This window comes from Portunus trituberculatus, chromosome 48, assembly GCF_017591435.1.
Source record: "Portunus trituberculatus isolate SZX2019 chromosome 48, ASM1759143v1, whole genome shotgun sequence".
NCBI classification, from domain to species: Eukaryota; Metazoa; Arthropoda; class Malacostraca; order Decapoda; family Portunidae; genus Portunus; species Portunus trituberculatus.
The window spans coordinates 7,876,100-7,899,394 of NC_059302.1; the positions used below are offsets into that span (position 1 = coordinate 7,876,100).

Sequence of the window (23,295 nt, forward strand, 5' to 3'; positions counted from 1 at the left end):
GCATTCATTGATCATCTTGATGGTCACAATCAAATGTTCTGGACTCAAATATTTGCTCCAGGTTTCAAAGCTTTCTTAATCTGGTTGATATTCTATAAACTTGTATACATTCTTACTGATAGCAAAGCATTTTTTGGATTAGAAACATCTCCATGTTAAAAACAACAACTCACAGATGTATTTCAAATTCAAACTCTGAATATTGTGAAGTTTTGTAATTACATTAAAATTTACAACAGTTCTGAGTGAAAAACATAAGCATTTGACCTTGCAGACACTGCTGAGCCCCGTGGTGTGCTGTGGGCTGGTGGGCGGCGGGTCCCTCCTCAAGCCTGCTGTGCTGTCCTTTGAACACTGTGCCTCCCTCCAGCATGCCACATGGCAGCTCCACATCTTTTCCACACAAATCAGCAACACACAGACCTCCTCTTCCACATCATCAGGGTCGTCTTCCTCCCCACCCAACAACAGCAGTGGTGGAGAGGAGCCCTGGACAAGACTGATCACCATGGGAGAGGAACGGATCGACACACCAGTCTTCACTCAGCTTGATGGAGCTCAGGTAGGGAAAGAACCTGTGTTGCATGTCACTCTGGAAGGAGCACTTCACTTATAAATGTTTTCATGCCTATGACTTAATTTGTCACTTTAAAGAAGCGCATTTATTTCCGTCTAAGAAAATTAGTTTGCATCTCACTTATTTGTAATTTATATAAAATAACACCAGTTAGGAAGAAATTTGGTAAGTGACATTGCTTGTACAAAACCAAACTTGTGGTTGGTTACCACCGAACATCTTAAGATCCCATGTGTCTTATAAGCCATCAAATATGGTATATTTCAGGATTGAGCTACTTTGAGAATACAATGGAATAAATTCTAACAGAGTGCATCTACTGTGGCTTCAGGCTTGGGGTAAGGAACAGGTCTCATTGAAAGGGGAGGAGTAAACCAGTATAAGTTGCTGACCTTTGCTGTGGATGCATGCCCAGCTGAGCTGTGGTTGGACTTCTGGGTGCATAGTGTACTAGAACAGTGGTTCAGGAGACTTACTTTCCATTAGGGGTTAACAAGGCTTAGCCTAGGTAGGTATGGGAAAACTACGACCCGTGGGTTGCATGTGGCCCTCTAAATGTTAGGAATTTTGAGAAAGTTACCAAGTGCATATATACACAGGAGAGTAGCTTTTCTTTAAAAGGCTTTCATTTTATGTTTTAGATATTAATTATGTTTTCATTTTATGTTTTAGATATTAATTATGTTTTATCAATATATTATGTATCCCTTGCACTGAAAAATTTGCCCATCCCTGGCCTAGACCTTGTAGGGCTACCCTGTATGGGAGTATCAGTTGGTTTATAAATAGGCAGACTAGGGTTTTATATTTTGCATCATTTGATGTAAAGCATGCATTACCCATAATTCATAGATTATATACAGTATTGATGTCACATGAATAGATCAGCTGCCCTTGATTAGGACCCGTCTTCATCAATATACTTACTTGGACTAAGACTAGGATCTTTCACAGGTGCACATGATGACAGAATTGATGCAGAAGTTTGTGCTGGTGGGTGAGAGTGCTGGATCAAATGCTGCCGTTAAGCAGGTGAAGGTGGTGACCTCTGCCCCTCCCCCTACTCCGGCTGGCACTCTCACCGTCACTCTTCACGTCATGCAAGACACCTCAGCAGCCCTCGCCTGTAAGCCCACTCTTTTTTTAAACAAAGAAAAGTTGGTCATTTTCGATTTAGCTACATGTGATTTGAGAAAGCATCACTTGGCAGGACTTTCAGTAGCACAAGCTTGAGCTTACTGAACAGACAGTATTATTGTGATTGATCTCAGATATATCTGAGATCAGATTGATCATTAAAAATTATAGATTGTACTTATTTGATCAATCCTGGATTATCGATGTCATGGCACTTTGATGCAGGTGTGACGCAGCAGGAAAAGCGCCGAGGAGCCTCCCTTCTAGACAAACCAAAGATGATGCTTCTCCAGGACTGTGGTGCCAACCTGTGCCTCACACTAGATGACCTTGGCCCTGGCTGGCGTATCAGACCTGGTCACCAGTACAAGGTTAGGACAAATCTAACTCAGCCATTAATTAGATTAGGGTATATCAATACAAAAAAAAGTATTTGGTAACACAGTATTTCAGCATTTCACATTATCAATAATGTTTTACCCAAATTCTTGCAAATTAGATTAACATCATATATACATACTATCATTCGTGTTAACTCATTGTAATCTTCTAAGGTAAGATTTCAATCTTTTGTGGATGCAACTGCAAAATGCTTGTTTAAAGCACTCTTCCCATTTGTATAATACTGATTAATATTTACTTCTCTCCTCAGGAAATTTCCTTTGAGAAACTGTGGGGTGCCAAGAGTGATCCTGTGAGTATATCATTCACTCTGGAGCGAACTGAAGGATCCTCAGCTCCTCTGGCCTGCAGAATGGTGGCACAACAGAAAGGATCTTCTACTCACCGGCAGGTCATCAGAATCAACTCTGATTTTCCCTATGCACCGGTGACAGCCTCCCCAGCACACCTTGCTCCAAGAACCTCCACAGGTACACAAGTCATGCCTATATATTGATAGACACTCTTAGAGAACCTGATTCCTTATTAAAGGTACATAACAGTAAAGAACATTTGTGAAGATGGATACAATATGGAAAAAACGTTCAGGCATGCTTTCAATGCAGAAGAGACAAAAGAAGCAGATACCAAAATAAGTAAATAAACTAGTATTTCAATGTATAGCTATTAGAATAAATTTAATGTTGTTGTTACAGGTCTAGCTCAGTTAGCTTAATAATACAACTGATTGACTCATTGTAATGAAATCTTCCTTGGTACCAGTGACATCCAGCAGTGGCTGTTCCTCTCTGGTGGAGCTGACTCCCGAGCCTGGAGTGTTCCGCCTCCCACAGAGGCTGCGGTGGGAGCTCTGCCGTTGCCTTGACCCACCAAATGCCCGGGGGAATGACTGGCGTATGCTGGCTGCCAGGCTGAATGTGGACAGGTGGGTCCTGAGAGGGAAAGGGAGCTAGCTAAAGAGACATGGATCTTTTCATCTTCTCATTCTTGCTCTTCAGAGAGGGTGGTGAGATGTGCAGTACTAATGGACAAGACTGGTTATGAGATGATAGAATAAGAATACAGTGGATGGAACCTTTCATGAGATGATAAAATAAGAATATAGTGGATGGAACCTTTCATTAATGTGGATGGAACCTTTCATTAATAAGTTTTTAAAAACAATTTTTGCAAAGATTTACAAATGGTATTTTGGTGTGAACACACAAACACCCTCATAGACCTTCTCAGCCAGTAGTAAGCTTGCACTAACTCAGCATTTTTAGAGGGTTAGGTTAGGTTTTGTATACTGAATATTTCATTTTGCAAACCAAGTGATAGAACAGATTGTTTGTGAACTGAGATTCCTCTGTAGTAAAAAGTTTAAGTTTTAGCAAAAAAAAAAAAAAAACACTTACCTAGTTTGGCTACTTCATTCCTTTTAACTAGAGAAATGTTGCTCACATAAGGGGCTTAACAGATTGTTAAGCTTACTCTCACCAGCTTGAGAAAATTTAATATAAAGATTATGAAATACACAATATTTTGCAGGTACTTGAATTATTTTGCGTGCAAGGAGAGTCCCACAGAGCACATCTTGGACCTGTGGGAGGCTCGGCACAGAGAACCCAATGCAGTCACCGACCTCCTGAATGTGCTACGGGTGATGGGCCGGCCCGATGCTGCCCACATCCTGGAGAGCCACGCTGGTGCTTGGATATGAGCGAGTTGGTGACCATCAGTGGAGATAGTGCTCAGTTCATTTCTTTGTGCCACGGGACACTGTAAACCTGTAAAAGATATAAGAAATAAGCACTTGGATCTAGAAGTTCCTTTCTCATGACTGTGTGAGATTTCTCACTAATAAAAGTTAGAGCATGAGGTGTGTGAATTTCTCATGAAAATTTGTGTTGATAGTTCTGGTCCAGTACTGTTTTTGTGGAAACTACATAATTGGAGTGCATTTTGTGTTCATATATGTGCCTGTACTTGCCCTCTACAGTGTGCTGAGACTTGTGCATTAAGAAGGGTAGCAACTCATTTCCTGATATACCAATGCAGCTCAACAAGTGTGAACATCACATTATTGAAAACTAAATACGAAGAAAGAGTTCACATGAAAAGTAAGGTGAGCCTAATGAGTATTTGAGTGCAATATACAAGAAATTAAGTAATAATGCTGCAGTGAATTGAAGTGTTCAACATTGCAGTGGCCCCAAATTGTGCCATACCGAGTGGACACAGACACCATCATGAAGCAATTGACTGACTTCAGAAAAGCCTGATAGTTGACAATACCACGAGCTTTCTGATCTTGTGTTGTGTAGACTTTTTAGAAGATGACATTGGTAAAGAAGTAGCTGTTATAATTGGATTGTATTAAGTGTTCAAGTCAGTTCGTCCATGTTTGTTTAGGATACCAAGCCTGGTAGATGTTACCTCTCCTTAAGATATTTATAACTGAAGAAGCAGAAGAAAGAGGTGCAAGGCTCTGCCACATCTCATCTCTATTGTTATGATCATCTTGGTCAATTCTTTCTAATTTTGTACATAGATAAAGACTTTGTTCAAAATGGATTAAGAGGGCTGATAATAATAAGATATTGAGTCATGGAAGTTGTATAGTTTATTTATTTACAAATTGTGTGATATTGCCATAAATTACTCTAAGAGACATGGTGAATGCAGCGGAGGTGGCAGGGCAAGCCACTGCTCGGGATGAATGGAAACAGCCGTGTTTGCTGTTGATGGTAGCTGGTGATTCATGTCTCAATGATTTCGGAAGAAGAGGACACAGCTGCAGTCATCTGATAATCAAGTGCATTAATTGTATACTGCCCTTTTTTTTCATGGTATCATTGAGGCTACTCATGGTGATGAAACAAATGTTTTCCTTTATCATGGATCAACTTGTCAGTCAGCATTTTTTTAAAATTTTTAATAAGTATTGAAAGCTACAACTTCATGTAGCAGAGGCCACACAGACTAAATATTTTTGGGCCTGCTGATGGTTTTCAAGCTGTGACTGATGTGTTGCAACAAGTCAAGATTCAGGCCTAGGTGAGGAGTGTCTGGCAGGCAGTCTTGTGCCCTGAACCACAGATCCCACTCTTAGCACACACACTATTCACAGGGTGGTCTGTTTTCAACACCATAACCCATCGTAAGCTGTCTTTAGTACTAATAGTGTAAGTACCAAAAGTGACACTTTGTGTCTCTTATGTCTGAGGCAGTTCCATTTAACTTTATTAGCAGAGTAATTAAATCATGGGGAGCAATTAAATCATGGGGAGCAATACTACGGCAAAATCATTGGAGAAACCTCGTCATGATAAAACACTTCAAGCACAGAAGGAACCTCAACAAGGGAGGCACTATAGTTCCCATACACTCTCACATTATCCTCACTCTTTCACTCTGGACCAACACTGCTCCATAGTCATTGCACAACTTCCATACTCACAAAATGGAAATGTTTTACTGTACTGTAACATATATATATATATATACATGTGCATGAGTGAAGTTATTTAGGGAAAGTAATTATATACTGTTGTGCTTCATAAGAGCAGCATACTAATGAGTGTTAGCGAACATTTTCTGTCCCAAATAAAATCACAAGACATTCACCTTCATTTTGTATGTTGCGTCAGGCGAAAGTTAGCAGTATTCAACAGATTGCATAGATGGAAGTTAACCAGACACATGGAAAGGAAGGCATTATGTTGTATTTGATTACTATGGTCCAGAGTTAATATGTAATAAGTCCCATAAATGGTAAATTGAATGAAAGAGGCCAGTTAGGATGGGGAGTGAGGGGCCGTGTGGTGGTGTGTGTGGGGCATCAGCGCATCCCACCACCGTCCAGCTATGCAGCAGCCCTCTATACATGACATGTGTACATTACTACTATGTGTCATGTACATCCACACAACACGCGAGGTTTCTCAAGAAGTTTCTCATGAAAAAGGAACAAAGATACTAAGTAGCTAAGGAAATTATCTTGACAAAATATTTGCACTCTGCATTTCTTGGGAGGCCTCTGGAACACATTTAATCTGGGCGAGCATGGACCTTAACTTTCAAAACAAAGTTCTCATAGTGTTCCTATCAATATTGAAATTTATATTTGTTACTTTTGAATCCAATTTACTCTGGGTACCAAAGATTTTACATTTTACATTAATATTGCTATTGGTGATATCTTTCTTTGTGTTCAGTCCATGCTTGAATAAGGAAATGTTGGTTGAGTCAGCTCCCAGTGAGTAGGACTTTAAACACATATGGGCAAAAAAGTGACGAGACACAATTGAACGACCAGTTAGCTGCCTTATTTTCTGAATGAGTGGGAAAACCTCTTAACAAGTGGAGAGAGTAAGATGGTCTTCCTCGTTTGATTCAAATGGATAAATTTCATCCCCTTTTACCAAAATTAAACATTTGAGGCAACATGTTTGATAGTCAAAGAAAAGATTTCCATGTTGTTTATATGAATTTTCTATGTACAGAGATAGAGAAGAGCTTTTTTTGTAAATAGTCTTCCTTGGAGTCTCAGAGAATAACTTAGGAAAGAGAGAGTTGTAACTGTGACCCTGAAACAATCTGGTCAAGTTTTGTTACAGCAAGTTTTTTCCCCCTTATATAATTTTAATGTCCTATGTAGCCCGCATCATGCTCTGACCATGCTTACTGCAGCCCTACTTTTGTTTCAATGCTTAGCTTCTTACACTTAATTTTTTTTGTCCCAATTTTTATAGGAGTGATCATTCCTTTTCATGTAGCTATATTGTAAGCTTATTGCTCATATTTTTCTCTTAACTGAGAGCACAGTACTTTTCTATTGTAAATCATGATTTTGCAAATCAATCAGTGATTGATATGTTGAAAATGCATTCTTTTTATTATTGTGCAGTACACAAAACAAATGAATTTTTTTTTATGGGCTGTATATGTTATTTATTGCACTTTTTCTTTAAACCAAGACAATGATGTTAGCACATTATAAATTGAAGACGTGGTCAGAGTCTTGTGTGTTTCGCTGGTGCTTCCACTGTTACACAAGCCGTTCTTCCGTGAGACTCCAGTGGAGGATAAAGCCATATATACAGAGACAATAAAGGCAATTTTGATGTATGTTGTACTTTACTTTATCAGATGATTTTACCAAAATATACGAAAAGGGCTCAACTAGTCTATCCTCTTACAAGTCAACACATCCATCCATTAGAAGAAAACAATTTTTCATGATAAAAGTTGTATATGAAAAGGTATGGCTGAAAACTCATCAAATTTTCAGTGGCTATCTTCGATATGAAGTCCGTTTTATAAAACATTTGACCTTAAATCAAGGAGCAAGAAGTGGCACATGTTTAGCATTCCAACTCTAACTTGACACTTCATTTTTTGTGCTCAATACATTTTTGGAAGTCCTGATCTACAGTGTGCCTCAGCTCCTAAGTAGGCAGCCTTTTAGCAGCAACTTCAGCTTAGAGAGAAAATGGAAATCATTATATAGGAAGTATATACTGTATGTTTGGAAAAGTAGGGAGTCTGAGAAGCCTGAAAACTATATACTATGCTACACCAGGCCAACAATCCCAAATGGGTGATGTAGCAAAAGAAACCACACATTCACACATGCATCACTCACACGCTTAGCCCAGTTAGCCAACACTGGAGAGAATTTCTCAAGGATTACTGTAATATACTGCAGGAAGTCAGACACAGCACAGCTAGCCACACAATCCCACAACATGACTTGACAATATACATACACTAGTATATCCTTCCCCTTTGTAATGACTGTTCTCCATCCCATGACTTTGGTACTCTGCAAAAGATCCAGGAACAGATGATGGTCTATGAGAGTTATGCAACTGCATGACAATGTTCAGCCCATTTTTTATACCTAAAGTATGATTTCTTTACTAGATAACAACTTGTTTATATTTACACAAAGCTCTCTGTGATTTCATACTGTGTACAAAAACTAAGCTTGCTACTGAAAGAATTCTGATCAGAGCAAAGCTAACATGCAAAATGTTATGGTGACCATCAGAAGTGTTTCCAGCAAGAGGGACCTGATGGGCTAAGCATATGGAGTAACAAAGAACCAACTTTTAAACGGTATTAGTCAGAAACTAAGATGGAAAACTTTGTCTCTTGGCCTGAGATTAGACACATTCTAAACAAATTGCATCCATGCAGCACGCAAATACTTTGTGATGGAGCAGCCAAGATAAGACACCACCCAAAAAACTTTAGATCATACATATTAGGTTAAATGATTACTGGAAAGTTTGGATTAAGTGACCAGACAGGAAAAGGTTCCATTCTCCTGCAGCTCATCCCTTCTGATATTCTTACAATCTACTCATTCATTAATCCAATTCAGAGGATGATGCTGTGGTGTCCAGCTTGGAGCATTATAGATACACAGGGAAACTGATCTATGGAAGAGACAAATTCACTGCAAGACAACCACACCCAAGATCAAACCACATCATGCCACTGTGACATTCACCAGTCAAGATGCATGAGATAACAAAGGTCCATAGGTGGTCATGGGTCTGTCCCGACCATACACGTACAAGCCATGGGGACTGAAGTTTGGGCTAGATGCAATTTTTTCGGGCAGAGTAGCCAATGTTGTAATGCTATTCAACTGGTGAATCATAAGCTAAATCTAATCCTTGAGCATCTTTTCTTTTCATTAAAAACAAAATGGCAAAACTGTCCTTTTCTGTACTTTTAAACATTTCTTAGTTCTTTCTGTTTATAAATAAACAATCAGCCAGTGTTGGCAACCTGAGCTGGATGGATGCTCATGTCTATACCACTGGTAATAAATTATGTAATAGCTAGTGGAAAGGCTAGGTAAATACACACGCCTATGGTCCCAACCAAGGATTCTATATTCTTACACATTCTTGGCCTCAACTTCCCTAGCATTAGAAGATGGACAATACAGCTTTGGTACCATTTTATGCCTCAAAGCAGTGAAATCCATATAAAAGACTTTATAAAAATTTTTTTACATTAGATTACTTCACAAAGACATGATGTATCTCGTCTCAATGTAACTTAGGTTCTTCCTTGTTCATGATCAATGTTTAAATTCCTTCCCATGTTTTAGAGTGGAAAAAGTGGAATCCTAAAGCTTTAAAAACTGGGAGTACAGTACTGTTAATTTGTCAGAAATTACCAAGAAAAGTGTTTTGATGATTAATCACTTGACACCTCTTAACACTGCCTATGTAACCCTGGGTAGAACTGCATATATCCCTAGTGGTGAACCTTCACTGTATTTTTCCTTCCCTATGCAAAGGCAGTACATATTTATGAGAGAGAGAGAGAGAGAGAGAGAGAGAGAGAGAGAGAGAGAGAGAGAGAGAGAGAGAGAGAGAGAGAGAGAGAGAGAGAGAGAGAGAGAGAGAGAGAGAGAGAGAGAATCAAGTTGCACAATGTTTTACAGGAAGGAGTCTTATTTAGATGTAGGAAATTTATGGTGAAATACTAATGTGCCAGTAAGATAAGCATAAAGCACATTAGGTTTGACAACCACATAATGTAACACAGCTTCATTATAATGCAACTTAACTTCATCTATCCTCAAATTAGTCCCCCAACATTCATACAATCCATACACCAAGACAAACATAACTCTCACATACCATTCCGTCTTCTTAGGCGATGCTCTGGTTGTGGCAGTCTTACTTATTGTACCAGATCACTCCAAGCATTATCCAGATACACTCCACGAACCACAATTCCATATCACTATCTACTTATTGGTGGGCAATATTTTTCTTCTTGCAGTGCCTTGCCATCATCCTCAACAGTAACTTCCAGAAACAGGATCACAAGCCTTGTTGGAGAGATTTGCTATGCCAGCTTTTCCAAAGTGCAGTGTAAGAAATACATATAAGCATGAAGGAGAATGACCAGTGACAAAGAAAAAAAAAAAAAAAGAAAAAAAGTAAAAACTCTTATCAACATACTATCACACTTGTTTAGCCAGGAAAAAGCATCTGAAGAAAGAAAATAGCAGCACCACCACCAAGTTTGGCATCAGAGAAAACATAGGGACAAGGAAGGTTAAGTGATCTGAATCCTGTGCTTCAAATTACCTCTAACTGCTTCGATCTTCTATCCAGTATGATTCAACACCTTTCAGTCTTTAGTTTAATAATAAAACTTAAAATAAACTCAACTTATCAGAATACAAAACACAAACAGCTTGGAAATTGAAAGACATTCCGACTGTGTTATCCGAGGGGCTGGAAAGGCCCGCCATATACCAGAACCTTTACTGTAGGTGAAGCATTAACCTAGGAAGGCAGATGAGACCATTGCTTAGCACAAAACATTTTAAATGAAGGTTATGACAATACATCAATTACATGTTTTCCCAAAAATCATAAATGATAAATTCTTAACTGAACCTTATAAAAATATATGCCAAATGTCTGACAACACATTTAGTCCCAGGTTGTCTCAATAATCATAAGTTATCAATGAGCCTTACACAAACGTGTCAACTGTTTGACAACCCATCAATCACAGGTCTCTCAACATAAAACTGAACCTCACAACGGAGAAACACCAAAATCATGAATAAGCAGCTTTACAACATTAACCGGCACTGTCCCCGAGAAGACGTCTCGCGCACTCGCTTCGATTCCCGGCTCCCACTTCGCAGCTCTTCCACTCAGCAGATTTGACGTCACATATATGAAGCCACGCTACTGGTCAGAGAGAGAGAGAGAGAGAGAGAGAGAGAGAGAGAGAGAGAGAGAGAGAGAGAGAGAGAGAGAGAGTAAAAACCCCCTGCGCAAGAACAAATTTATATACCATATATTTCTAATTTTATGTAACGTCAAATCCACTGGGTAGAGGAGCTGCGGGGGGGGAGCCGGGAATTGAGGCGAGCACGTGGGACGGCTTTTCGGGGACAGTGCCCATTAACCTACTCTAACCGGCCTTATCACCACATTTCCTGTGAAAATCCTCTGTATGGCTAATTACCTTTGATGGACCTCGGGCGATTAAGGTGACCAGCAGTCAACACATTCAATAACCTGAATAATCAATTACACATGGGCGAACTACAATGTACTATAACAAACAAATAACTTAGTGTCGGTCTACATCCTCAGGAGTAGTACTGTAGTAAACATTCTGAAAACTCACCTTAACCCTGCACCTCTACACCATTCTGCATGCAAAACACACACCAAGCATTAACAACACCACCACCGCTCTGTGCCTATCTATAGTCAGCCACCGAGTTTAATGGGACCAGGGTCAAGGAAGTAACTCGGTGACCGTACAGAAGCAGTGGTCTCCCCTCCTACTGAGTCAGACTCCCAGTCACTCCCTGCTCATCTCATGCACTAGACAAAGGACGTTTGCCATGCGCACCAGCGCCAGATAATTAGTACAAATTTAATGTTATAACTGATATTTCACCCAGACCAAAGCATGTACACATGTATAGATTTACATGTATATATATGCAAACTCAAATAAACAAAGACATATGATAATAGAATCCTACGCTCAATCTCAATCAAATACGAGGCTTTAAAAGATTCGATATGCGCTGCATGCGGGAACAATCTTGCTTGACATTCTCATTACAATGATTTGCCAGTTGTAGATCACACCATATTACAATACTTGCTTAACATTAACAAACCTATGTAACAAATTACAAACAGATCAATTAATCTCCATTACATTACACTAAGATCACTTTTAATAATCATTAGGCAATAATAATAGACTGCGCTGACTTTTATTTTCTTCCGACTTTGAATGCTAATGATGACATATGCAGATTAGTCAAGCAGCTTGTTTTCAGAACACTGATCACGTAATCACAGAATCACGATTTCTTTCGAGATAGTTATGCGTAAAAGTTGAATGCTTATGTGGCCACCTACGTATAGGACAACAAGCCAAAGCCACGGCCATGCCGCAAAAACGGACCAATTGTGTACCTACAAATGGCAATGTATATACCAAGTGCACACTGAATATCTTAAAAAAATAAAAACGCAATGCAATCAATCAATCAATCAATCAATCAATATATATATATATATATATATAAAAGAAAAGATTAAAAAAAAAAAAAGCTCACTTGAGTGCTGGCTCTCTAAAACGTGGAAAAGCGTCAGGGACAGGCGTGGAACCTGCTGACGTAACGTGTCGTGACCTGACACTACCTATCCTTACTCAAAGAACACAGTACAGTAGAAGTAGTAGTAGTAGTAGTAGCAGTAGTAGAGTAGTAGTAATAGTAGTAGTAGTAGTAGTAGTAGTAGAGAGAGAGAGAGAGAGAGAGAGAGAGAGAGAGAGAGAGAGAGAGAGAGAGAGAGAGAGAGAGAGAGAGAGAGAGAGAGAGAGAGAGAGAGAGAGAGAGAGAGACCAAACAAATCTTAACAGAAAACAAGAACAACAACAACAAAAACCACAACTTACTTTACTCCTATATCCAGGGCAGAACACGGAGACACAGGCTTGCCCGACTTTAGTGAACAGCTGCGGGCAGTCAGTGTGGTGCAAGGTGTAGGTAATCTGCGCCGTGAATTGACCGCCCACAGCCTCCGCCACGTCCACCTCATTCTGCCTGTCGTCACCTGGGAACGGAGCGGGTAATCAATGATGAAAGACACTTGTTATAAGGGCTCACTGACACTGAGCTAGCCTGTTGAGGGCCTTAAAACATACTGAAAAATCCTTGTATAGTCTTAATTTACTTTTACACACACCCACGACAAACCACACATACCCAAACCCTCTTAAAAACTCAATAACATCCCAAAACACACTAAAAAAAACACAGAACAGGTTAAAATACCTCCAAACTCACTAGAAACACCCAATATTTACTGAAATAACCCCACACACACCAAAAGACCACTAACACACCCCCACCACTTATAACACTCAAAAATAAACCCAAACCCCACTCAGAACACCAACCAACCCCTCAAAGTTCTCCCAAACCACACTCAAAACATGCTAATACTCACATACACCTCAATCCACACTCTCAAAATACGTAAAATATACCTAAAACATCTAGCACACACTGAAAACACATGAAATGAATCCCAAAACATACTTATAACACTCCAAACAGCCTGTAACACTAATGAACAAGCTTAAAATATCCCAAATCTATCCCAAAACCAACAGTATGCATTATAAAGAAAGTTAGAATTAAAGGGACACTTACCTAAATATTACACCTTGGTTTCTTCTCCTATTCCACCTTTATTTCTCATTTCTTCTTCATTTTTCTCCATTGTTACTCCTTCTTCCTCCTACTCCTTCCATTCACACATCTGAGCCTAGAAACACATCAAAACACTAGATATTAGACAAAATATTCAGGAAATGGAGGGTGACTTAAGTATTGTGGCTTTGCTGCTGCTGCTCTTCCTTCTCCCTTTCTCCTCTCTTCCTCCTTATCCTCCTTTATTTCTCCTTTCTTCCTCTTTCTGCTACAATTATCTACACACCTGAACCTAGAAACCCACGAAAACACGTAGAAATCACTAGATATTAGGCAAAATATCGACGAACTGCGGATTTGGAAAAGTGGCGCTAGCCTGGGGCTATGGTGAGTCACTACCAGGGCTGTGATCATCAGAGAGAACGGGAACGGGGGAGACTCGGCTAAATTACGTAAATAATTTCAACTGATTTTGAGTTTGTCTGCAATTGGGGTCAAAATTGGAAAGATACTCGTGCCGTCCACGACAACACTGAACAACGGACGATCCACGCTGTCCACACACACACACACACACACACACACACACACACACACACACACAAGGTTGGTGAGTTGAGAGGTGACGCCAAAAGACCGACAAATGAGTTGCGTATCATGACACGAACGGTGAGAGAACACGCTACGAACGAGATCCGATACGTGGAAATGCAACAAGTGTGTAGCCTTAATAAAAACACAAACAATATTCATACACAGTTTTACACCCCACAACCTGAGCCGCCCATCCACCGCTCGGCTGCTCCCGTGGCAGTGCCAGCCAGCCAGGTGACTCTGAGCGGCTGACTAACCTTCCTTCAAGAGTGAGTGATTGGAGGAATGAACTGTGGTGGTGAGGCAGAATGAGATTGAGAGAAGAGAGAGAGAGAGAGAGAGAGAGAGAGAGAGAGGACAGGAAAGAATAGAAGGAAGAGGAAAAAATAAGAATATCTTATCAGAGCACACCATTTTCTCTCCCTCTCCCCCCCCACCCCTGGTCTCGTGTCTGGTGATGAAATGGACATCTGCTGGTCACTGATGGCGATGGTGGTGGTGATGATGATGATGGTGGTGAGGGGCAGCTGCCAAATGAAAATATTTTACGTCACCAGACCCACCGTGAAAAGTCCCTAAAAGGTCACTAATTCATTGTTGTATATGCTACAAATGTTCCTAAACGAAATAAGTGGCTTGACTTACACATAGGCTAATCAGTACAGGGGCCCGTTGACTCTAAAATGGACCGTTTATCCCTGTCAATGACTCAGAGCAAACTTGTCTCGGGAGCCCCGCTCGTGGCCTCTCCACCTCCCCCACCCCCGCATTTCCCCACCCTCTCATCACTCGCCTTTTAAATCTGATTGATGTTTAATTGATACGTTTATTGTTGTACCAGTGTATACACCATCGAACTGTTGTCCATTTACGTATGAATGAACCTATCAAATTACCAGCTTATCTATCTATCTATCTACACACAAGCATGTAGATATCTCCACCAGTACAGCCAACACTCACACCTACCCACCTTCGCCATCATGAACGGCAGTGTGTCAGTTTACACATTACTACTAGTATTTCCATGCAACTATAATGTGGCATCATATCACCTCAGACGCTGTGGCGCCATGCAACAAATTGTTGACTAATTTCACCACTTGCAAACTAGATAATGTTTTGCATCTCTTTCAACTGATAGCAAAACAAGTCGATACATTATGCATTTTATTATATCATTGTGTTGCCATTAGAAATATATAGGAGTATCATTCACAACATATCGTCATATCAATAGGTATGAAAAATAAATACAAGTAACAAAAACTGCACCAAGTTACAAGACATTGGCCAGACATTTAAATAAAGTATTGCATTGAAAGACTCACAAAACATCATCTTGGGAAACACGTAACAATACCTTTGTGCTTCACAACAGAAAACAAAATAGACACTTTTGTGATCTTTCTTCGAGACACACAAAAAGGAACAGGTTGTTGTGATCACTACAGACACAGCCACGTCTACATCACACCTTGCAATACTGTGAGTGACAACCACTACTACTACTACTACTACCGTTAACAACTGCTACTTGGTACTAATTTACTGTCATGGCTTGGCAGCAAGACACACCGCGACGCACAGCTGTTGATGTGTGACTAGCCAGCATGCTCGCTACACTCCTTCACTAAGAAGATGGCGTCTCTCTCTTCAAAGAAGGCAAGTCGTAGGAATTCGGAAATACAGATGCAGGTAGGGAGTTCCAGATTTTACCAATGAAAAGGACAGAATAGGGATGAAAAGAAGAAGAAAGCCTTGTACAGCGAGGCCGCAGGACGAGGGGAGGCATGCAGTTAGCAAGATCTGTAGAACAGTTAGCATGAAAATAGCGATGAAAGAGAGAAAGAGATGCAACATTTCGACGGTGAAAAAGAGGATGAAGACAGCTAGTCAGAGGAGGGGAGTTGATGAGACGAAAAGTTTTTAGTTCCACACTATCTAGTAAAAGTGTGTGACTGAAACCCCGCCAAACATGCGAAGAATTCTCCATACACGTGCAGATAAGGCAATTGGAGGGGCAAGAAAAACTGGCGGAGATGCCTCAGAACGCGTAACTTCAAAGAAGCTGTTTTAACAAGAGATGAGATGTGAAGTTTCCAGTTAAGATTATGAGTAAAGGAGAGACCAAGGATATTCATTGTGGAAGAGGGATACAGTTGAGTGTCACTGAAGAAGAGAGGGATACCTGTCTGAAAGGTTGTGTCGAGTTGATAGATGGAGGAATTAAGTTTTTGAGGCATTGAAAACTACTAGATTTTCTCTGCCTCAATCGGAAATCTTAGAAAGATCGAAAGTCACGCATTCTGTGGTGTCCCTGTGTGATATGTTGACTTCCTGACGGGTTGGTCGTCTCTGAAAGGACGTGGAAAGATGTAGGGTGGTATCATCAGCGTAGGAGTAAATATGACAACAAGTTTGGTTAATTAATGAACAATAGAAAGAGGGTGACAAGACAGAACCCTGAGGAACTCCATTATATCATCAGCGTAGGAGTAAATAGGACAACAAGTTTGGTTAATTAATGAATAATAGAAAGAGAGGGTGACAAGACAGAACCCTGAGGAACTCCATTACTAATAAATTTAGGAGAACAGTGGCCGTATACCACAACAGTAATAGAACAGTCAGAAAGGAAACTTAAGATAAAGTTGCAGAGAAAAGTATAGAAGCCGTAGGAGGGCAGTTTGGAAATCACAGCTTTATGCCAGACTCTATCAAAAGCCTTTGATATGTCTAACGCTACAGCAAAACTTTCACCGAAATCTCTAAAAGAGGTTACTTTTCTCTCTTGGTCTACACTCTCCTCTTTCAAATTCTCCATGCATATGTACACAGTATATTCCTATCACAATGCTTCTATCACAACTTCTACATAGTACTGTTTTCTGCTGGTGTAGATAAGGCATTGCAAAAAACCTTACCCACTTCACATGAACAACTGTCTACAAAATCTACAAATTTATCCACCCAATCTACAAACGGTCAATGAAATACACTACACCAGTAATGAAGATTTGTGGCCAACCTTCAGGACTTCATTGGTACGTCTCCAAGAATCACCCTCTTGTTCCTCCTCCTCCTCCTCCGCCTTCTCTTGTTCCTTTGGCTACACCGGCAGTAGCAGTCTGGTGTCTGTTGTACGTCTTGCAAGCTCACTCCAAACACTTCCCTCACTTCTTTGGCGTTAGTAGTTCTGATTCCTGGAACAAGAGATGGAACATTGAAATGGCGTCAACATTACTAAGTCCTGAACAAAAAAATAACAAAGTACAAAACCTTTTAAAATGAGACACGTGGAGATAAGTGTAATGTGCAAACCACAATACTCACATCATGGTCACTCAACACTTTATTCTGGGCTTGCTTCAGTGTAGTCATACAACTGTGGGAAGAATGTAATGCCGTGTTCAATAGTGCATGCAGCCGCTCGCTCCCTCCTCCCGTCCTCCTCAATGATCACTTTGCCCAGACAGGGCCATACAACTCGTGGGTAAGCCTTGCCCCACGTCACCTCATCAAACAGAGCAGGTAAGAATATATGCAAGAAGGGACAGGCGTGGAACCTGCTGACGTAACGTGTCGTGACCTGACACTACCTATCCTTACTCAAAGAACGGTAGTAGTAGTAGTAGTAGTAGTAGTAGTAGTAGTAGTAGTAGTAGTAGAGTAGAGTAGTAGAGAGAGAGTAGAGAGAGAGAGAGAGAGAGAGAGAGAGAGAGAGAGAGAGAGAGAGAGAGAGAGAGAGAGAGAGAGAGAGAGAGAGAGAGAGAGAGAGAGAGAGAGAGAGAGAGAGAGAGAGAGAGAGAGAGAGAGAGAGCAAACAAATCTTAACAAAAAAAAAGAAGAACAGCAACAACAAAAACCACAACTCACTTTACTCCTATATCCAGGGCAGAACACGGAGACACAGGCTTGCCCGACTTTAGTAAACAGCGGCGGGCAGTCAGCGTGGTGCAAGGTGTAGGTAATCTGCGCCGTGAATTGACCGCCCACAGCCTCCGCCACGTCCACCTCATTCTGCCTGTCGTCACCTGGGAACGAAGCGGGTAATCAATGATAAAGGACACTTGTTATAAGGGCCCACTGACACTGAGCTAGCCTGTTGAGGGCCTCAAAACATACTGAAAAATCCTTGTATAGGCCCAATTCACTCTTACACACACCCACGACAAACCACACATACCCAAACCCGCTTAAAATCTCAATAACATCCCAAAACACACAAAAAAAAACACAGAACAGCTTAAAATACCTCCAAACTCACTAGAAACACCCAATATTTACTGAAATAACCCCCACACACACCCAAAAGACCACTAACACACACCCCCTACCACTTATAACACTAAAAATAAACCCAAACCCCACTCAGAACACAAACCAACCCCTCAAAGTTCTCCCAAACCACACTCAAAACATGCTAATACTCACACACACCTCAATCCACAAGCTCAAAATACGTAAAATATACCTAAAAGATCTAACACACACTGAAAACACACGAAATGAATCCCAAAACATACTTATAACACTCCAAACAGCCTGTAACACTAATGAACAAGCTTAAAATATCCCAAATCTATCCCAAAACCAACAGTATGCATTATAAAGAAAGTTAGAATTAAAGGGACACTAATCTAAATATTACACCTTGGTTTCTTCTCCTATTCCACCTTTATTTCTCATTTCTTCTTCATTTTTCTCCATTGTTACTCCTTCTTCCTCCTACTCCTTCCATTCACACATCTGAGCCTAGAAACACATCAAAACACTAGATATTAGACAAAATATTCAGGAAATGGAGGGTGACTTAAGTATTGTGGCTTTGCTGCTGCTGCTCTTCCTCCCCGCTTTCTCCTCTCTTCTTCTTTATCCTCCTTTATTTCTCCTTTCTTCCTCTTTCTGCTACAATTATCTACACACCTGAACCTAGAAACCCACGAAAACACGTAGAAATCACTAGATATTAGGCAAAATATCGACGAACTGCGGATTTGGAAAAGTGGCGCCAGCCTGGGGCTATGGTGAGTCACTACCAGGGCTGTGATCATCAGAGAGAACGGGAACGGGGGAGACTCGGCTAAATTACGTAAATAATTTGATTTCAAAAATGACTTTTAGAAAAAACGAAGCCACGGCGAAATGCTTGTTATTTTATGACGTGATAAATACTTAAACTATTTTTCCAAATATCAAAATATCTCCAGCTTAACAGGTTTTTAAAAATGGTTTAAATTAAGTACGTTAAAAGTACAAAACCTTCTAACCCACAAATCTCTTAAAACGTCCTGTAAAATCAAGCCATTTTCACTTGGCGTGTATTTCATCACATTTCAGGGAGTCTGAGCTATCTTTTAGGACATTCTACAGCATGTTAGACCGAGAAGCAGAAACGTGAGTAAATAAAATAAAGAAAAATAAGAGCTTTTTACAACAGCACCAAACACCATTTCAAAGTCCACATATTTCAGTCAATAGATTAATTTCACACCTAAAGAGTACAACCGATATTTTGACACCATAATGGCCGAGTTATACCTTGAAATGAAAAAGCTCAAAATTCCATATGGGAAATTTTGACCGTTAAAAAGTCTTTAATATACGCCATAAAACACCCCTAAACGGCACATATTTACCCATCACAGGCGCGGAACACACTTTAAACACAACGAAACATTTATAGAAACCATAGAAACATACCATGGAAGCGTAATATTACCGTCAGGAAATATTCGAAAAAAAGTATTTGACCCAACTGGCTGGTGACGGGAGGGTGAGGGCGGGGGATGGGTGAGGAGGCCCGGAGGCAACACCGGCGGCGGGACATCCATATATAGCCTTTATTATCTCACCAAACCCAAATTACGCAACAGAGAAATTTTGACCATGAGATATGAAATGGTTAGACTGGTGGCTGCATTGTGACATGTTTGGCCTATGGTAAATGAAGGAAACAAATATCAGAGGGTAATACAGATGCCTTGCTCTTTTTGATGGTCCTTTTACCATTACTTTAAAATATTTTCATACTCTTTTCACTCTCATATGTAAAGAAAACCTATCATTAAGTGAATAGCCTTATAAATACCTTTAATTGAGGAAGATTAGGCAGTGTGGTGAAGGCTAGCACTATTTCTCTTGCTGATTGCGGTTTGGTGCTGGTACTTGGTGCTTGGTGCTCCTTGAAAACTGTCGGTAATATAGCAACACTTCACTTTACGTGTGTGTGTGTGTGTGTGTGTGTGTGTGTGTTTGGGTGTGGGCTGTGGGTGTGCATGGGTCAGTATAGCCACCACTGTTGTCACCACCACCGCTACAAGACTACTGCCGCTGCCGCAGCAGAAGGTTGTCTGTGAAGACAGTAGGCATGTACATATGTTTATGATAACTATCTGTTACTAAATCTCTTATCAATGAGGCACTAAACTTATACAAATACCATACGTCGATTTACTGGTTATTTTGACATCTTTCTCTTCGTTATCGTGTCCAGCTTTCGTTATTTGTCAAAGCAAGAAATATTAAATTGTATCTTGTACAGCGAGTGTCGGCAACTGCCACAAGGCAAGAAACAAGGTGCTTTTTAGAAGACAGACTATACTATTTATCTCATTCTCTATTTCTACCGCCTGATATACGAGTATTTCTGACAATAAACCAGGGTGACAGGATACTAAGTAGAGGAACATAGACATTTTTTCTATCTACATACACATCTATCTTATTTATATAGGAATTCATTGACTTAACTATCTGCCCGCCTATCCATCTATCTGTTTGTTTATTCAACTGTCCATTTCCGTATCCATCAACCTATCAAATTACCCGCTTATCTATCTATCTTCACACAATCATATAAATACCACCACCACCACCACCACTACCACCACCACTACCGCCAGTAGGTGTGTACACACTTACTAAATTTCCACGCATCGTTTCATCGTTGCGTATCACACTGATACAATACGATGCAACAGGGTATTGCACCCATTTTTGCCTATCCGCGTGGTGTATCATCGTTGAATGATGCAACAGTGTCATTCAGTTTCTTCCTGACAGTAGCCATGAGTGCAAATGTGCAGTTGTCTGTGGCCGCGTTTAGTTTTATTCATGCACATCAAATCAATAAAAGTAAAAATGAATGACGGCGTTGGTGGGTGTCTACACTCTATGCAAGTAGGGACATGTGTAATGGAACAACTACTGTGTTGACCGACTTAAAATTCCAGCATGTGACGGAACTGTATCAAAACTTGACAAGGATACACACAACTGATTTTGAGTTTGTCTGCAATTGGGGTTAAAATTGGAAAGATAATCGTGTCCGTCCACGATAACACTGAACTTGCAACGCGACGATGCCACGCTCTTCGTCCACACACACACACACACACACACACACACACACACACAAGGGTTGGTGAGTTATGTATAATTCCTTTGAGGTGACGCCGAAAGACCGACAAATTGGGTATCGAACCCGTTGCGTATCATATTTTGACACGCAACGGTGCAGCGCTATCCCGTCAACACGCCTACGTAACGATGATCCGATACGTGGAAATGCAACAAGTGTGTACCCGCCTTAATTAAAACACAAACAATATTCATACACATACACCCACAACCCTGACCGCCGCCCCTCCACCGCTCGTCTGGTCTCGTGGCACGCGGGGTGGCCAGCTAGCCAGCCGAGGTGACTCTGGGCGGCGGACTAACCTTCCTTCAAGACGTGTTTGTGTCGGTGGTGGAGGGAGGAACTGATGGCGGTGGTGGTGGTGGTGGTGGATTTAGGCAGGAGTGTGAGTGATTGAGTGAGTGAGTGAATGAGTAAGTGAGAGAGAGAGAGAGAGAGGACAGGAAAGGATAGAAGGAAAAGGAAAAAATAAGAATATCTTATCAGAGCACACCATTTTCTCTCCCTCTCCCCCAATCCCAGGTCTCGTGTCTGGTGATGAAATGGACGCCTGCTGGTCACTGATGGCGAATGTGGTGGTGATGATGGTGGTGGTGGTGGTGGTAGGCAGCTGCCAAATGAAAACATTCTACGTCACCAGATCCACCTTGAAAAGTTGCTAATAGGTCGATAAGTCATTGTTGTATATGTTACAAATGTTCCTAGACGAAGTGAGTGGCTTGACTTACACATAGGCTAATCAGTACAGGGGCCCGTTGACTCTAAAATGGACCGTTTATCCCTGTCAGTGACGCAGAGCAAACTTGTCTCGAGAGCCTCGCTCGTCGCCTCTCCACCTCCCCCTCCCCCGCTGTTCCCCACCCTCTCATAACTAGCCTTTTAAATCTGATTGATGTTTAATTGATTGATTGATAAGTTTATTGTTGTAGCAGTGTATACACCATCGAACTGTTGTCCATTTACGTATGAATGAACCTATCAAATTACCAGCTTATCTATCTATCTATCTACACACAAGCATGTAGATATCTCCACCAGCACCGCCAACACCCACACCTACCCACCTTCGCCATCATGAACGGCAGTGTGTCAGTTTACACATTACTACTAGTATTTCCATGCAACAATATTGTGGCATCATATCACCTCAGACGCTGTGGCGCCATGCAACAAATTGTTGACTAATTTCACTTCACTTACAAACCAGATAATGTTTTGCATCTCTCAACTGATAGCAAAACAGGTCGATACATTATGCATTTTATTATATCAAGAGATATTGTGTTGCCATTAAAAATATATAGGAGTATCATTCACAACATATCGTCATATCAATAGGTATGAAAAATAATTACAAGTAACAGAAACTGCACCACGTTACAAGATATTGGCCAGACACTTAAATTAAGTATTTCATTGAAAGACTCACAAAACATCATCTTGGGAAACACGAAACAATACCTTTGTGCTTCACAACAGAAAACAAAAAAGACACTTTTGTGATCTTTCTTCGAGACACACAAGAAGGAACAGGTTGTTGTGATCACTACAGACACAGCCACGTCGACATCACACCTTGCAATAGTGTGAGTGACAAACACTAATATAACAACTACTACTTGCTACTAATTTACTGTCATGGCTTGGCAGCAAGACACACCGCAACGCACAGCTGTTGATGTGTGACTAGCCAGCACGCTTGCTACAGTCCGTCACTAAGAAGATGGCGTCTCCTAACAAGGAACGTTATCTTCATTCACTAAGTGTTTCTCCATGCATGGTGAATTCCAGCATGGAGTGAACACGTTGGTCATTTGCTCCTTAAGGCATAAACGATCATGATGGGTGACAGGAATGAGGAGTGATGAGCAGAGGACTCGTGTCCCAAGAGTTGTTGTTGTTTTTTTTCATGTAGGAAGAGCGCCAGCCAAG

General features: G+C 40.7%; 2 protein-coding genes and 1 long non-coding RNA gene across 8 annotated transcripts in view; 1 reads left to right on the top strand and 2 right to left on the bottom strand.

Moving 5' to 3' along the window:
• Positions 1-7,228, top strand: part of LOC123498554 (netrin receptor UNC5C-like) — a 397,723-nt gene extending 390,495 nt beyond the window's left edge. For all 6 annotated transcript variants that reach the window (XM_045245754.1, XM_045245758.1, XM_045245756.1 and 3 more), the window contains 6 exons: positions 275-562; positions 1,532-1,703; positions 1,940-2,085; positions 2,367-2,586; positions 2,879-3,041; positions 3,647-7,228. In XM_045245754.1, the coding sequence (XP_045101689.1) occupies positions 275-562; positions 1,532-1,703; positions 1,940-2,085; positions 2,367-2,586; positions 2,879-3,041; positions 3,647-3,818 (1,161 nt within the window). In that variant the 3' untranslated portion in view covers positions 3,819-7,228. The remainder of the gene's footprint in view (positions 1-274; positions 563-1,531; positions 1,704-1,939; positions 2,086-2,366; positions 2,587-2,878; positions 3,042-3,646) is intronic.
• Positions 201-3,650, bottom strand: LOC123498557. Its single transcript, XR_006672715.1, has 4 exons — positions 3,514-3,650; positions 1,505-3,048; positions 970-1,027; positions 201-592 (listed from the first exon to the last, which is right to left on the bottom strand). It is a non-coding gene; the product is annotated as an uncharacterized LOC123498557 (long non-coding RNA).
• Positions 7,229-18,653: 11,425 nt separating the features above from the next.
• The window catches only part of LOC123498793, a 36,602-nt gene continuing 31,960 nt past the window's right edge, over positions 18,654-23,295 (bottom strand). The window contains exon 6 of the mRNA XM_045246216.1: positions 18,654-18,695. Coding sequence (XP_045102151.1) covers positions 18,669-18,695 — 27 coding nt within the window. The 3' untranslated portion in view covers positions 18,654-18,668. The remainder of the gene's footprint in view (positions 18,696-23,295) is intronic.